Here is a 17,768-nt window from a genome sequence, read left to right as displayed (position 1 = left end):
TTTACAAATTAAAACAACAATAATTAAAATGTTAAAACCATTAGAACAATTTAAAAAAAAACTCTAAAAACTTAAAAGCTATGATAAAACAGGTATGTTTTCAGATTTTTCGTAAGAACATCCAGAGAAGTGGAGGTTCCAATTTTTTCCAAGGTATGGGGAGGGCATCCATCACGTAATAGGTTGTCGGGCTCCGCATGCTCCGAAACAGGGCCAATCAACACTTTGCACATCCTCTACCCCCTCTGCTCTGTCTTGTCTGACCCAGTTCTGGTCCTGTTTCGCTCCGAGACAGTACTGTTTTTTCGTGAGATCTCAGCCTTTTCTACCTTCATTTACTCTTATGTGTGCAAGGGGGGGAAAGGAGTTGCGGGTTGATTGTTCTTTCTTGCACACCCCCTCTCCCCCGTCAGTTTCTTCGTCAGTCTCTTTGGCTGCTACGTTTGACGGGCGGTTAACAATGGAAGTCGCGCACACTGGCAACATGTTAAGAGGTTCCCTTTCGGAGGGCCCTCTTTCAGACGCCCCAATGGTCCTTTCGGGGGCGGAGGATAGAGAAAAATTAGGAGCTTCAGCGCCAGTTGTTACCAGAGACGGGGAAGGAGCAGGAAGCTCGGTAACTCCCCTGGTAGGGGAAAAGGTGGAAAGTGCCTTTGCTGAAGGTGCATTCTAAAGCGCTCAAAAAAGCAAAGCATTTGAAGGAGAAGGATGGCGCGAAGACCAAGAAAAAGAAGAAACTCCCCTCAGGTACAGCTCCACTGAGTGAACAGCTGCAGATGCAGACGGTTAGGGCTCAACAGCCCGAAAGACCGCAGACGGAGCCTCCCGCCAAAACCGCGCCCGCCATTTTGTCGGCCGCTGCACTAACCACGGCCGCTAGTTCTCAGTCCCCACCTGCGCAGCTTACAGACTCTGTCTCCTTGGAGCCTATGGGCACGGGTATGCCTGCCCCCGCTCTGCAAGGAGCTCATAGATCGGTGGCTTGGTCTCCGATGGATATCGGGGCGGATGCCGGGACAGCTGCGGGTTCTGCACCGGCAGGTATGGTGGGGCCGAATGGGGAACTTATTTCGGTAAAGGAACTTCAGTGGCTGGGTAATTTCTTTAAAAAACAGTGTCTGGCTGTAGTTTCACCTCTTTTGGAACAGGCTGGCCAGGTGTTGAGCGGTGCGGTGCCAGGGCGTTACGTCCCCGGTAAAGTAGAGGTGGCGACTGTTATGTCCTTCACTATTCCCCCTAAACGCAGGCCGTGGCGGCCATCTTTTTCATCGTCCCTAGATTCTAGCCCAGCCAGACAGCATATCCCTGTAGGGGAACGTGTTTACTTGGCTAGACTATCTAGAAAGAGAAACCTCAGGAGGGGTTCTGCCCTGTCCCCTGCTTCTGATGAAGGTGCCTGCGGACATGGGAGAATACGTATTTCTGAGAAAAATTATGTTACAGCTCCTGTTGCAGCCACAGATGTACAAGTGGCCCCGCAGCATGTGGCGTCTCAAACTAGTCACGTAACTGCATCTGTTTCAATGGGGGTTTTGCCTCCCGTGCAAGCGCTTCGTTCCTCAAGGGAGTGAAGTTATGTTTCTTCAGAGTCAGAAAAAGAGGAGGGGGAGCTCTCTGATGAGCAGGCTCCAAATGAAAAGCCTTCTTCGTTCAGGCTGTTCTCAGCAGCTGAGTTTGAGATACTGCTGGCCAAGGCTAAGAGGGCTATAAAAGATGTTCCTAAGGAAAGAGGTGAACAGCCAGTGTCCGGTCTCGATCAGGAGGTTTTTCCGTCTACATCGGCCTCCCCAGCCACGGTTCCATTCCCGTCATTATTTAAGGAGGTCATGATGACAGAATGGGGAGTACCAGGGGCGACAAAACCGGCTATCCATTTCCCTAAGAAGTTGTATACATTACCTCCTGATGTGATGTCAATGTTAGCTGTCCCCATTGTAGATGCACCTGTGGCCCAATTGGTTACAGGAGCGTTGGTGAATAAAGAAGAAGAGGAGTTCCTAAAATCTCCTGAGGAGAAGAAAACGGACCACCTCCTGCGTAAAGGTCATGAGGCTTCAGCTATGGTGATAAGAGCGGCGTCGATTAATTCCACTTTCGCAAGGGCTACGATCCTGTGGACCAAGGAGTTGGCGAAGTTGGTCCCCCCTGATAACATAAAACTGAGACAAGGTTTGAATAAAATTGCCAGGGCTTCCGCCCTTATGGCGGACTCAAGTTTAGACTGCCTGCAACATGCAGCCAGATCAATGGCCGCTGGGGTGGCAGTGCGTAGGGGTCTGTGGTTACGACATTGGAAGGTGGACTCCAAGTCAAAGGCGGCTCTGGCAGCCACTCCATTCAGGGGCACAAAACTTTTTGGGGAGTCATTGGAGCCGGTTTTGGTGGAGACTCTTGATAAGAAAAAGGCTATGCCAGTTGGACGAGCAGATACGAGGAGGCCCTTTCGAGGAGGTGGCAAGTTTCAAAACTCCTTTCGTCCTTACAGGTCCTTCAATTGTTCAAGCTATCCGACTTTTGGGATGGGTTCAGAGACCGAGAATTCTGAGGGAATCAGTACAGATTGAGTTTGGCGTCAGTCCTGGAATACCAAGAACAGAGGTGCAGGCAGAGGCAGAGCTGGAGCGTTTCCAGCGAACCAGCCCAGGAACAACCGTAAGCAGTGACTACATTCCGGTGGGTGGCAGGTTACAGGCCTTCGACCGAAAATGGGGTCATTGACCTTGGACTGTTGGATACATCAGACTATTTCACAGGGGTACCGCATAGATTTTTGGGCAATCCCCCCCGACTTCTTCTTCGAGACACTGGTGTCCAGATGCAAATCCAAGAGGAAGCTGATGCAAATTGCCATACATCACTTAATAGAGATCCGGGCCATAGAGATGGTCACTGCGGTGGAGATTCCAGAAGGGGTTTTCTTGCTACTATTTTTGGTCCCAAAAAAGGACGATTCATGGAGAGCAGTGCTGGACTTCAAACGGTTGAATCAGTACGTGTGAAAACAGAGGTTCAGAATGGAGTCACTCAGATCGATCAAGGCTGCGATTCTGCCAGGGGATTGGCTTTCCTCCCTAGACTTGTCCGAAGCTTATCTTTATGTGCCTATCCACACTTCTTGTAGACGGTTCCTGAAGTTCAGCTACGACCAGAGGTGCTATCAGTACAGAGCTCTCCCTTTCGGTTTGACCTCGGCACCTCGCGTGTTCACGAAGCTGATGGTGGCAGTCATAGCCCGGGTCAGGCAGGAGGGTGTCCACTCCTACCCGTATCTGGATGACGTTTTAATCCGATCAAGTTTGGCCCAGCAGGCAGAGAAGGATGTGAGGTTCACGGTCCAGATCATGGAAACTCATGGCTTCATGATCAACAAGGTCAAAAGTCACCAGATTCCATCGCAGACCCTGTTACATCTGGGAGTCCTGTTCAATACAGAGACGGCGACAGTGAGCCTTCCAAAAGAACGAAGGGAAAAGGTCGTTGCGGCCATAGGCCCGTATATCCACAAGAAGAAAGCTTCCCTCATGCATCTAGCTCGTATCTTGGGTCTGATGATTGCGTATTTGGAGTGTGTACGATGGGCCAGGTGGCATTCCAGACCACTCCAGTGGCTGCTACTGCCTTATCAGGAGGCGATCATGGAGAGAAAAAGTTTGTGGGTCAAGACCACCAAAAAGGTCAGACGTTCCTTCCTCTGGTGGAGGTCATCTGCCACAAGGACGGGCTTGCTTCTTTCAATTCCAGAAAAGTTAATTGTTACGACAGATGCAAGCCTGTTCGGTTGGGGGGCTCATTGTTCCAATTGCCAGGCTCAAGGGAAATGGGAACAGGAAGACCTCCAACACAACATAAACTGGCTAGAGCTAAAAGCAATCAGAGTGGCACTATTAGCCTTCCAGGACATCTTAGAGGGCCGACATGTCCTGGTGCGGACGGACAACATTACAGCAAAGGCGCATGTAAACCATCAAGGAGGAACACGCTCAAGAGCATTGATGCAAGAATCGAACCTACTATTTCGGTGGGCAGAGACACATCTGGAGTCGATATCGGCGGAACATCTGTCGGGGGTAGAGAACCTACAGGCGGATTGGCTAAGTCGTCAATCTCTGGATCCAGCGGAGTGGTCTCTCCATCCGGAGGTGTTTGAGGCCATAGTGCAGAGATTGGGCCGGCCCTCAGTGGACATGTTCGCTTCGCATCAGAACTCAAAACTATCAAGATTCTATTCCAGACATCAGTACCCACAGGCGGAACAGGTGGACATGTTGGTCTCCAGGTGGCCTCTAGGACTGCTGTATGCCTTCCCCCCGTTGCCAATTCTGGGTTTGGTCACCCGGAAGGTATATCTCGAATGGGCAGAGCTGATATTGGTGGCACTGTTCTGGCCGAGGAGACCTTGCTTTTCGGACCTCATGGTTCTCTCGATTTGGCACCCATGGCCCCTTCTGTACAGGGAAGACCTCTTAACGCAAGGCCCCATTTGTCATCCAGACCCGGCGTGGTTGCAACTTCATGCTTGGAGATTGAGCGGCAGACGTTAGAGGGCCGGGGGTATTTGAAGAAGGTGCAGGACACAATTATAGCGTCTAGGCGACCGTCCACGGTCCGCATATACCAGGTTACTTGGGCAGCATTCTGTGCCTGGGCTAAGAACTATGGAGTAGAGCCGATGAAGGCCGGGGTGCTAGCGGTACTTAGTTTTCTTCAGGCGGGGGTCGAAAAAGGTCTTCGACCCAGTACGTTGAGGCATCAAACCTCGGCTTTAGCTTCGGTGTTATCCATTTCTAGCGAGGACTCGCGTTCTTTACACTCAGACATTCGACGTTTTTTGAAGGGGGCCATGAACTTGCCCCCCCCCCGTACATAGATTCCCATCGTGGGACTTAAATAAGGTTTTAAATCAGGGTGGATTTGATTTAAATCACGATTTAAATCATGATTTAAATCACTAGCAGGGTGGATAAAAATAAAAAAAATCCGATTTAAATAAAAAAAAGGATTTTTTTAATTTAAATCGGATTTTTTTTAATTTAAATCGGATTTTTTTTTATTTTTATCCACCCTGCTAGTGATTTAAATCGTGATTTAAATCGTGATTTAAATCAGTTTGATTTAAATCAAATCCACCCTGTTTTAAATGCTCTTACGAGGGGTCCTTTTGAACCACTACGTTCGGTTTCCCTAAGAATTTTGTCTTTTAAGGTTCTTTTTCTGGTTGCTGTGACTTCGACTAGAAGAGTATCAGAGTTGGCAGCTCTTTCGATTAGGGATGAGCTGTGTATTTTTCAGAAGGAGTCAGTGGTTATGAAGCTGGACCCCACTTTTCTACCAAAAGTTAATTCGGTTTTTCTTAGAAGTCAGGTAATAGTCCTGCCGTCCTTCTGCCCTAATCCTCAGCATTCTAAAGAAAAGATTTGGCATACGTTAGATGCGCGGAGGGCTCTCCGTATTTACATAAAGCGTACTAAAAGGTTGCGAAAATCTGATGCTCTCTTTGTTTCCTTTCAGCCTACAAGTCTGGGCTCTAGAGCTTCTACGGCTTCACTGGCCAGATGGATTAGGGCTACAATAGCGTTGGCTTATGAAGTATTACAACTGCCTGTGCCTAGCCCAGCGCACTTGACAAGAAGCGCCACAGCTTCAGCGGCGTTTTCAGCGAGAGCGCCTCTTGAGGAAATCTGTAGGGCGGCCACTTGGTTGTCTGTGTCCCCGTTTATAAAACATTACAAAATTCCATCTTTTTATGAGGCATAGGCGGCGGTTGGTCGCATGGTGTTGCAGAAGGTGGTGTAACTATCCGCTGCCCTCCCTGTTTCTTCAGAAGCTTGGGTATGTCCCATCACATGATGGATGCCCTCCCCATACCTTGGAAAAAGAAACATTGGTAGACTTACTGTGAAGGGTTCTTTTTCTGGTATGGGGAGGGCATCCATCCTTCCCACGGATGGGAGAAGGAGGGGCTACGCTTTGGGAGGCGGGCAACTCCTAGGGTGTGTTAGTTCCTCCTGTCACTTATCTCACTTCCTTTGGTTCTGACTGTTCCCTTTTTTCTATATTTTCCATGCTGAGTTGTTTGTGTTCCCAGATATGTCCCTACTACGCTCTTCAAGACCAGAACTGGGTCAGACAAGGCGGAGCAGAGCGGGTAGAGGATGTGCAAAGTTTTGATTGGCCATGTTTCGGAGCATGCGGAGCCTGCCCTCCCCATACCAGAAAAATGGATGCCCTCCCCATACCAGAAAAAGAACCCTTCACGGTAAGTCTACCAATGTTTCTTTTTCAGAGCGCACGTTCCAAAGCCCCGGGACAACCCTAGAAAAGACATTACCAGGGCTCAGGATATCCACTAGTCTACTTCTGTGACGTGGGAAAAATTATGCCCAACGAGCGAAAAAGATCCTGATGAGTAATGTACCAACACAGCTCAATAAGTAAAAAAAAAACACCTTTCGTCTGGCCGGTGAACAGAGCCAACATTTCTTGACCCCTGGGCATTAACTGCCCCTCTGCCGCTGGCACTGCATGTGCCCTTTATAAACCAAAAATGACCCTCCTTGGAGCAATAGCAGCAGCTGGTGAAACATCTCTAGCCACTACCATGGTTGGCCTTCTGGTAATGGGGAGAAAAGTGATTGTGGAGGAAAAGTGCTTAATATATTGAAGGGGAGAGGAAGAACGGGGAAGGAGGCAAGGGTGATAATTACAAGAATTTAAACTTTAAAATATTATGCTGTGCTCTATGCACACATGCCCTTTTGAGGAGGGGAGGACCCTTACCCTCAAAGCAGAAACTTGGGCTGGAGACAGTTGCCATTCCTTTGCTTGGGGACTAATTATGCACACTCACTACTGCACAGGGCTAGTACTAGTTTACAATTAGGATAAAAACAAAACTCTTTTGTTTGGCTGGAAGCAGTGTTCCCTCTCAGGCATGTGTATGTGTGCACGCTCACAAGTTTTTTGATGTCCGCTCAATTAATTTTACATCCTGTTCAGGTTGAATCAGGAAGACCCCACTCTGAATGCATGTGTGCAAACACTGCTTTGATACTGCCGCCCAGAACAAAACTCATTCCACACAATGATGGAAAAAACTAGAGAGAACACTGGCTGGAAGTAGTGATGTGCCCTGACCAGTCTGGAGGCCATCTAAAGGCCTCCAGAATGGTCCGGACCTGGGCAGCTCGGGGTTCAGGCGTTTCGGGTGGGGGGTTGCTTTAAGAGCGGGGGGAGGGTTTACTTACCCCTCCTGCCGCTTTCCCCCTCCGTCGCCCGTATTTTTTCTAGTAATTGGAGCGGCAGGATACCTCCCTGCTGCTCCTTCCCCCGTTTCGCTGCAAAAGGCAACCAGAAGTCTTCTGTGCGCACGCACATGTTACGGAGACGTGAAGCGCGCGCACGATGTGCATGCGCGCAGAAGACTTCTGGTTGCCTATTGCAGCGAAATGGGGGAAGGGGCAGCAGGGAGGTATCCTGCTGCCCCAATTACTAGAAAGCCTATGGGCGATGGAGGAGGAAAGCGGCGGGAGGGGTAAGTAAACCCTCCCCCCGCTTTTAAAGCAACGCCCCACCCCAATGCCGGACCGCAGTTCGGCATTTCTGTGCACACCCCTAGCTGGAAGCACCCCAGAAACAGATGTCCTATTATAGTCTTGGAAGCTTTTTCATAAAGAGTATCCCAGGAACTCTTCTGTATCAGGAAGTACTTGGAGTCTGTCACCATTAGGTATCTGAATATAATATAATATAATATAATATAATATAATATAATATAATATAATATAATATAATATAAATATAGATCTAGGCTACCAGGACAAAAAGAGTTGTGGCTTAGTTCTCAGAGGAGTCTCTGGGTCACTTTGGGTTACATTAGCCATACAAAATGTAACCCAAATTGCCTACAAAATGGGAGTCTCCTTCCTCCTACTTATTGTTGGGAATCCAGAGCTTCTGTGATATCAGCTGAGTTTCATTTTTATTGTTTTCCTGTTTAGAATTCTCTTGCCTTGTTTTCCCCCACTTGATAAATGGTTGAAATAAAGGTAAAAATATGACACTTTATGGGATAGTGGAGAGAGACATTCATATGATGATGTATATAACATGAGATGTATATAAAGAAATATAATAAACAATCTTATATTTTTCAATACTTACAAATGGATTGTAGAGCTACTTAAAGCTTGCTCAGTTCAGCAACATGGGCTCTTTTTAAATTGTCACAAAATTCTTAGTTCCCCATTTGAGGATCATCATCCTGAAGCCAATGAGTCCTCAGCAATGTGTTTGTTTAAAAAGGTTGGGAACTCCTGCTTTAGCATTTTACAAATGGTATTTCTGGCATTGGGTGCTGGAGTTCTAGTCCCCAATTCATGGAGCTGCACTTACTGATTGCACACTTACTGGCCAGTCCTATGCATGCTTACTAAAAGCCTTGTAGTTGAAGCCCTGCCCCCATATGTAACAAAATTTTCTGATTCAATTGCATGAGGGGCATGGGAGAGAGTCAACTATCTTTTAAATGTTGTTTAGCTATACCTTTGTGGGCAGTGCTGGGTTCAACAGCACTTGAAGTGCTGGTAATGTTCCTGGCAGCTAGTTCATGCTGGTCACTGTTGTTGTATTTCCTCCTCCTAGAGTGGAAATGACCCCATGTCATAGTTATTTCCTGGCACCTTCTAGAGCAGTGGTTCTTAACTTTTTGGGGGGTCACTGCGCCTTTGAGAATCTGATGAAAGCTATGCATTCCCTCCCCAGAAAAATGCATATAAACACATGAAAAGTTTTTTGCATACAATTTTTATTTTATTGCATTGGAAATTAAATTCTTCCACATCTAGAGGTGGGGAAATGGTGATCAGCATGAGCTAGGTAGTGGGATCATTATCAGTGCTTCCCGTGCTGCTGAACCTGGTGCTCTTTGCACAGGCATGACCGTAGTAGTAGATGTAGTAGTAGTAGTAGTAGTAGTAAATTAATCCTTCCATTATAATATGCCCCCAAATAAATTCCAGGTTGTCAGTGGCAACAAGGAGAGTGGTCAAATTCAAGGCTGACTTGAAAATAGTTTTGCTATGTTCAGCAGAGCTTACTCTTACTATGTGTGTACGATTGGAGTCTTAGGCTGCCATTTTGTACATATTTATTTGGAAATAAGTCCTGTTGAAATCAATATTTAAGTCCTGTAAACATAGTTAGGGTTGGGTTGTTATTCACTGTCTGCAGACTGAACACACAAACATAGAGGTGATGGCTTTTCCCTTCCTTCCCTTACGTGCAGAAGGAATTTGAGTGTTCCAGGAAGAAATGCTAGGTAGATGTAGTGGCAATGCACTAAAATGGCTGTACTGTGGAATGTAATGCCTCACAGGAATTTTAGTGCGTTGAGGTTCCATGCATATGGGTCATTGTTATGGAGTCTTTGGGCAATGTTTTGATATACCCTTTCAATTTGGCCTGCTATCTCCCAGTGTTGATAATAAACATATTTAATCTCCCAGTGTTGATAATAAACATATTTAATTATCTTGTGGAATTCCATATATAAATATTTGAATATTATTTATATAGTGCCATTTGTGTCATGTGGTTACTGAGAGACTTCCACATAAGAAGAAAGTAAAATGTTTTACTTTTGATTAGATGATAATTTGTTTCTCAGAATCTCAGTATCTTTAATGGTCTTTATATGTCCTGGCTTAACTTTATTCATACCTTTATTCAGATTAAAGTTTGTGTAGGTATCGGCACAACTTCCTCACCCCCAACTTGAATATAAACAAAATTTCCCACATACAAGCTTTTCTGTAGCTGTGTGTCTCCACTAGAGGGAGATTGTGCAGCTACAGATTTCCTGAAGCTTTCAGTTCTTTTTTTAGATTGTTGAAGCTTTGGCTACAGTTATAGAAAAAATATCTTACCAAAATTAATTCAATGTCTGTTTAACATTTTTAAATTTTAGATTAAATTCTTCAAGTAATTATAAATCCTCTATTATGAACTGAGTAATATTGGGCTGTATCATATTATTATTCTTAGTACTAAAACCAGTGGCCATTTTAATGATAGTTCATAACTTCATATTTGAAGAAAATGAATGCAGTTATTTGAGTTACACTGACAAAAGCTTTTGCTTTCTTATTATTTAAAAGCTGAGATTTACTGTGATAGAACTATAACTTATGGCACACTTAGAGGCAAGGGTATCTCCCTGCCCCTTGACCTTCAAAACCTGTTAGAGAGGTCAAGTTTCCTGCCACTATTGGATCTCTCTCACTGTATGTTGTCCAGTGTTCTGTCTGCTACTGTCCTTGAGGCAAAAGTTATGCTTTCCTGACCAGAGCTGCCTCATATTCCTGCCTCTCATCTCTTCTCTTCTGGGTTATCCAGAACTCTAAAATCCGAGCCACTCACAGGGGCTCAATAACAGTGAAATTTTTTTGTTCCTTCTACAAACAGTATAATGTACATACTTTGTGCATGCGCACACACACTCTTCAGCTCTGCAGGAACTTCCTGCATAAGAATCTTTCAAAAAAAACTTTTAACGTTGCTAGCGTTGTTTATTATAGTTTTAATTATATTGGTGCCATATCTGGGAATTTGTGTAAATAAATAAAGACTAAACCACAAAGTCTAGAATAACTGAACAATAATGATTGATAAAGTAACATTTATCATGTAGTTAGTGCTCCACAGACCTAACCCTAGCTTCCCTTCAGCAGCTACTTTTGCCTTCCCCAAAACACTCTTTTATGTTCCTTGACTTTTTGAAGGCTTATATTTCCTCTACATATTAGAAACCAGGAATGGACAAAGGAGACAGTGGACCACTGGCCAGTTTCTGGTAGATCCTTAATCCCTGCTGGAAACTGAGATACTTGCAACTGTGAATCTTAACTTGATCCAGCAGTACATTTATGTTCTTAAACAAGAGGTCTTACTCAAACACCGTTGCAGTTGTGGAATTGAGGCTATAGATGTTAAGCAGCTGACTACGTACGTTTATGTTGCAGCTCCTGGTAAGGGAGCAACCGCTGAGTTGCTTAGTTTCTTCCCCAGCCATACTGTTATCTTATCAGACTGGGGAGGACTAGAAGGTTACATAAATGTGCGTAGCAAAAGGATGTGCATGAACTCCACCTGTGGTCACGCATATGATTCTGTGATTATTATTCTGTGTCTGTATAGATGAAACTTTGTATGAAGCGGCCCTTTGTTTGTATTAAGCAATTACAACAGGCAAACTTCAGGTTAAAATCCTTGCTTCAATGGGGGAAACTTGCCTGTGTATAAATATAAAAACAAACTTTGTTTTTCAAAAGTATTACTAGGATATTAGCGCACATGATCAACTTTATAGAGCATTTAACATTTTTTTATTTTTATATAACTCTTCCCTTAACTTCGGTTTTTGAATATTTTTTTTCCATTTGTGCATTCTGTTTCCAATAGAACGCTGAATTAAAACGGACTTCTTAAAGTCTTTAGAAGAAGGACTAAATGCAACGGGGGCAGATTGCCTGTGGGAATGAAGTGGTTGGGAGAATCCAAGAACATGGTGGTGAATGTCCGGAGAAACGGAAGCAGGTTATCTAATGATCACCATCAGAACCAGTCCAAATTACTGCACCCTGGAAAGGAGAATCCAAAGACTGGCAAAAATGGAGTTGAGAGACGATCAAGCAGATGTATGTATATGCTAATGTGATAGAAACTCTCGCTGTGAAATTTCTGATTTTCTTATGATTTATCTATATAAATGTTTAATTTCATGAGGATTGTACTTGTAAATGTTGTTTTTGAGCAATGCATTTTTATTTCATTACAGATAAGTGTAGTAAAGTAATGGATTCTTTTTTCTGAAATAAACCTAAGACTCATTGAAAGCTTAAATGTGGATTGTTTAATGTTCTTCTGTATGAATTATGTCAAAATTGTGTCTAATGCTTAATAGCTATTGGAGAACACTTTCTAAATATTTATGATGTGTCCTAGAAAAATAAGTGATTATGGTGTAATCCATAACCATGAAACTCAGTGAGAGGTTTACTGTTAACTTCAGTGGGGTGTGGATTGCAGTCTTGGTATTCATGGAAGCAGTTGTAGGAATCTCTTTCTTATTTCCTTAAATTCTTATTTTACTTAAAGATATTGGGGGAAATGGGGTTTTAAAAACTTGACTAATTTGGGATATGGAGCAACTTCAAGTTTACAGTGGCACCTGTTCTGAACACATGCCTGTCTCTTCTGCTTCGTTTTGCTTAGTTCAGTATTTGCTGTTTTACTTTCTCCAACTTGCAATATCGCATCCATAACCCTTGCCATTATCCAACAGTGGTTGGGGATGCGGAAGTGGCCTATACATTGTGCTCCTAACACATTTTGTCCCGTATTAAAGGTTTTTATTGGTTGCTTGATCATATGGTGATCTATGCCACTGATATTCATTATGCATTAAGGAGCATCGAGTAAAAATATCTTGCCACCTTCAGATGTAAGTGAACAGTGTAGGGAAATTATCTGCTTCTTTATGTTGGTAGAAAGATTTTTTTGCAATTTAGATTTATAGTAAAATTGTTGTATTCCACGAAGCACTACAAACTTAGCCTGAACAAAATTCAGCTTCCTGAAGTTCTCAAATAAACAAACACCCACCCAGCCAAAAGAAAAAAGCCTGTTCAGAAAAATGGTCTAATGTGATTTTTATCTTTATAGATCAGACACTACAATCCATATGAGACTGTTCACGTGAACAGAGTTCACATGAACAGACCAGTTGTGTGAGCAGGGTTGTTTCTGTTTTTCTTTAGTCAGCCACCAGCATAGTATTGGGCCCAACTCCAAGAGTGCTCTGAGTCAGGCAGGGCTGCCTTATAGAAGCGTTATGTTCTGTTTTCTGTATATTACTTATAAATGTAAAAAGGAATTGGTACAACTTTTATTATTAGAATGGAGAATGAGACAAAGGTGGTTCTGTCCTTGGAGCAAAAAGGATTTGCTGGGAAAGAATTTTTGTATGTTGCAACTTGCCAGGTAGGTGACTGATTGTAAGAATTCTGGGAAAACTGTGTTATAAAAATATCTGAACAGTATCTGTTGAACACTCACTCACCAGTGAGAATTTTGTTTAGCTTTCCACTTGACAAGTTAAGGAGCTTTTGTGTCTCTTCCTCCTGGCTCTTCCTGAAGCACCCCCATTGCTCATGTCTTCTCTCCTTCCTTGCTTTTTCAGATTGCTGTTCTTATGAAAACATTGCCAATTTTTAAAAAACCAAGTGTTGATATCAGATGAAAATATCATGCAAATAAAATAAACATACAGCATTTTCTATAATTCTGAATGTGTAAAAAGAGAGTCCATAATTCTTCCACTGTGGTTATGGACCAAATGAGCATTTGGTTTTCAGGTTAAGTGAATGAAGGCAAGCCAAATATAAAATTAAGCATGGCATGCTTCTTTGCAAGGTAACTTTACCTTTCACTGAAAAAGAGTTATTATTATTATTATTATTATTACTACTGCATTTATATCCTGCTCTTCCTTGAAGGAGCCCAGAGCGGTGTACTACATACTTGTTTTTCTCCTCACAACTACCCTGTGCAGTAGGTTAGGCTGAGAAAGAAGTGACTGGCCCAGAGTCACCCAGCTAGTGTCTCGGCTGAATGGGGATTTGAACTCGGGTCTTCCCAGTCCTAGTCCAGCACTCTAACCACTACACCACACTGGCGCCACGAAGGTTATGTTTGACACTATCAGTCAGTTGGCTACATGCAAATAAATGACAAGAGGATTAGCTTCTTCTCAAGTTGGCTGTTCTGCTGCCAGTTTGCCATTCTCAATTTGTATTTTTAGTTAGGTATAGTAAATACAGGCACCAAAACAAAAAGTTGATGTCACTGGTCAGTTCTAGGGATGTGCATGGAACCAGCGGGGGCAAGTTCAAAAGTGGTGAGGATAGCTTTAAGGGCGGGGGAGGGTTCACTTTACACACACACACACACACACACACACACACACACACACACACACGTACGTTTCCCCTCACAATGCACAAGCGTGCACACCCGCTACTTCTGATCACTTCCTGTCTGAGGAGCAGCTGGAATGGCAGGGAGGTATGCTGCCACCCCACTGGACTGGTTTTTAAACGAGCACCAGCAGGAGAAATATGGGGGTGGGGGGGGGGGTAAGTATACCCTCCCCCATTCTTAAAGTTATCCCTCACTCACCTTCAAACCCTTTGAGCCGCCCAGTGTTCGAACCCTTTCGAAGGCCCGTAAAGGGCCTCCGAACAGGTTCGCGCACATCCCTAACCAGTTCATTGCGCCACCAGAGCCCCTGGTGGCGCAGTGGTAAAACTGCCGCCCTGTAACCAGAAGGTTACAAGTTCAATCCTGACCAGGGGCTCAAGGTTGACTCAGCCTTCCATCCTTCCGAGGTCGGTAAAATGAGTACCCAGAATGTTGGGGGCAATATGCTAAATCATTGTAAACCGCTTAGAGAGCTCCGGCTATAGAGCGGTATATAAATGTAAGTGCTATTGCTATTGCTATTATTACAGACTCAGTGTCAGTGAACTTTATAGTTGTTACTTCACTTCTTGTAATTGGTATGAGCTGCAGCCTCGGGTCTCAGTTCAATTGCACTTTAAACCTTTGTTACTCACAGTGGAAACTGGATGAATCCAAAAGTGGGGGCTGCTCACAAAGCATGCAGTTGAATCTGACCAAAGAGGACCCTCTCTTTCATCTTCCTTGGATTGTCACATATATAGGGTTAACTAAGTTGGTCTCAGCTCCTGCTGTTGTTTCTCATGGGATTGCCTCTTAAAGGGGGATGGTCCATAATACTTATTGGTCTATTTTAGCTAATACTGACATTTCTTTTTATTTATGCAGGTAGTGGTGGTTCAGGATTTGAGGGCCAAAGTCGCTATGTGCCTTCTTCTGGAATGTCTGCCAAGGAGCTCTGTGAGAATGATGACCTAGCAACTAGTTTGGTTCTTGATCCATATTTAGGGTTTCAAACACATAAAATGAACACTAGGTAATTTGCTTTGATTTATCTGCCTAGAAAATGCAACACTTTATTCATTTTGGTAGCAAAGAATAAATGTAGAGCTGACAACTGTCAATTGTAAAAATGTTATTAAAGAGTAATGAAGAATTTGGGAATCCAACTTCAAGTCCTCCTTTCAGCTCAGGATGTTTTGGCTAAGTAGAGTTTGATTCTTCTAATTCAAACTCCTTTTAATCCCTTTTACCTGTGTTCCAAGTCTGACCTTGTGCTATATCATACACAGCATTATAGAAGCGTAGCACAGAGCTACCAAAATCTTGACCTCCTAAGTGTTACCACATCTCACTATTCATGTGGTGATTTAGATGTTTCATTTATTTACATTTTTAAAACTGTCGTCATTTAATGACAAACTAGCCGACCTCGCACAGACCATCTGTGCGGCACTTTGGGGCCGGCTGTTTCCCCCTCCCGCTTCCTCCTGCCCCGGTCTCTCCTCTCTTCCTCTTCCCTCCGGCCCCGCACTCTCCAGCCCTCCTTCCCTCCCGTTCCTCCCCACACACAGAGCCGCAGCAGGTGGCCAAGAAGGGTTTTTTCTCCCATCCGCCTGCCGCCACCGCCTTTCTCTCCCCCCACCCGCTGCCCGCCACCGCCTTTCTCTCCTCCCTCCGCCGCCTGCCGGCTGGCCACCACCAGCATTTTCTTTTCCCTCTCTGCTCCTTAGTCCGCCTCACTTCGGAACCCTCGCAGCGTGTCGCGAGAGTTCCGCTGCCAAATCCTGGGCACGCATGTCCCAAACTAATTAAATATATAGATTACTTTCTTATCACTGAATGACTTCAATACATGTGACTTACTTGAGATAATAGGAGATAGTGCTGCGTAATGAATGAATCAGTCAGACTGAACATGTGAACTTGGTCTTAGAAATTGTATTTTTTTAGTAGCAATTATCTTCAGAACACAATACTTACTTCATGTAGGTGAATGCCATTTCTGTGTACTTTTTGGAACCTAGCACAATGGTTTGGAGAAAAAAATAGCTAATTGACACTTTAATAACCAAGTTCTAAAGCCTCTCACTGATGGTTAACTATATCTTGGAGGGGTGTGTTTGGTTTTGGTTTTGGGTTTTTTGGAAGAAAAATTCCAAGAAGCAACTTGACAGTGCTTAGGCATACCATATTAGGTTAACATAATTTTTCATCTGTCAAATTATACCAGTCTCGGGCATTAGTGGAGCTATTTACAGGCTGAAATTAATAGTCATGGGCTCTTCAGACCCCCGACCCCCCCCCCCCAAGCCTGCAAGCAGAACATTTCTTACATATTTTAGCTGTGGGTCTTCCAGCATCATGATTTAGTATGGGGAACTCCCTAGCTCTAAAATGTTGTATCTTTAAAATAAACAAGCATGCTTGGAGATAATGCTCTACAAAAACATGGTCCATGATGATATGCTTTGAAAATTCCAGAAAGTTGTATCATCATTTGCATGAAAATGATCGAGATATCCTGAATAACGTGTTTTAGATACCTGCAGATAACTGTTTAGAAGCTGTATCTAACCACGTCTTTATTTTCCGAGATAAAAAGTTTCTTTCTATATAGTCCTATATTAATTAATGATTCTGTCCAGGTCCTGTTCCTCATCCTATGGTGCAAATCTTTGTGCTGAGTTTGGGTCAGTAATGGTTCATGACATAGAAGGGTCACCAGGGAGACAGAATAGGTTATTCACTGGTCTATGACAGTGGTTCCCAACCAGGGTTCCTTCAGAAGTTGCTGAACTACAACTCCCAGCATCCCCGGCCACAATAAATGTAGCTGGAGATGATGTGAGTTGTAGTACAGCAACATTTGGAGGAACCCTGGTTGGGAACCACTGGTCTATGATAAATTTGAGATGATATTTTCAGATTACTACACTTGCAATTTCATCACACATTTTAGAATTAATACAATTTTTTGCCGCAGAAGGCAACTTCTTGATCCTCAGCCTAACTGCACATACATTTAAACTTGTTTCTGGTTTGAGGAATTGGAAGGAGCTTCTGACAATGTTGCATTGCTATGCCAAAGGTCTGGATGCCATCCATTCTGTTTTTATGGTTATAACTACTAATTACTATGCACTTTTATTTAGAAAGTATCTAAATAATATGCTGTTTAAGTCAGTTCCGCCCTCCCGACGTAAATCACAATAATCTCTAGTGCCTTACATAGAATATATTTTCTAGATGGGATATAATGTCAATTCTCAGGCATGATGTATTTCATGCTCTGTGGATTCAGGCTTCTGCAATGTAAATTATCACAAATTTCATTTGTGGGATTTCATCTTACATCAACATAGTTGTAACCATCTTAAAAACATAGAGATGGAAGGGACCAAAAAGGTGTATAATCCAACCCTTTGCCATAAGGCATGACCAGTCACTCACCATCCCCTTCTACAGATCATTGTAAACCAAACCAATGTATGCCACAAGCACAGAGGAGTGCATTGCAGTATGGTGCCTGTGCAGCAAAGAGCTCCAGATGATTCAAGCAGGTGAGCCAAGCCACATGCTTCCACAGAAAGGCGCATGCAGTACAGATTGATTACTAGCTAGTGCCAGCAGGGGAACTGTTGGTGCCTAATGCAAAATAAGTTGAATTTAACTTTTCATATTATTTCGATCAAAGCATTTTTTCCCTATGTTGCTAGAATATATCATTATTTCCACATGTTGAGTCTTCA

The 17,768-nt window shown here is 43.7% G+C and overlaps 1 protein-coding gene across 9 annotated transcripts in view; it reads left to right on the top strand.

Moving 5' to 3' along the window:
- KMT5B (lysine methyltransferase 5B) overlaps positions 1 to 17,768 on the top strand; it is a 68,404-nt gene that overhangs the window by 17,303 nt on the left and 33,333 nt on the right. For 7 of the 9 annotated variants that reach the window (XM_053275788.1, XM_053275804.1, XM_053275830.1 and 4 more), the window contains 2 exons: positions 11,458 to 11,693; positions 14,905 to 15,052. In XM_053275788.1, the coding sequence (XP_053131763.1) occupies positions 11,534 to 11,693; positions 14,905 to 15,052 (308 nt within the window). In that variant the 5' untranslated portion in view covers positions 11,458 to 11,533. Of the gene's footprint in view, positions 1 to 6,085; positions 6,257 to 11,457; positions 11,694 to 14,904; positions 15,053 to 17,484; positions 17,580 to 17,768 lie in introns of those variants that run through there. The other 2 variants (XM_053275815.1, XM_053275848.1) reach the window with 2 other exon arrangements.

The sequence above is a fragment of the Hemicordylus capensis genome, chromosome 1 (assembly GCF_027244095.1).
Source record: "Hemicordylus capensis ecotype Gifberg chromosome 1, rHemCap1.1.pri, whole genome shotgun sequence".
NCBI lineage: Eukaryota > Metazoa > Chordata > Lepidosauria > Squamata > Cordylidae > Hemicordylus > Hemicordylus capensis.
This window is presented reverse-complemented; position numbering and strand designations above follow the sequence as displayed.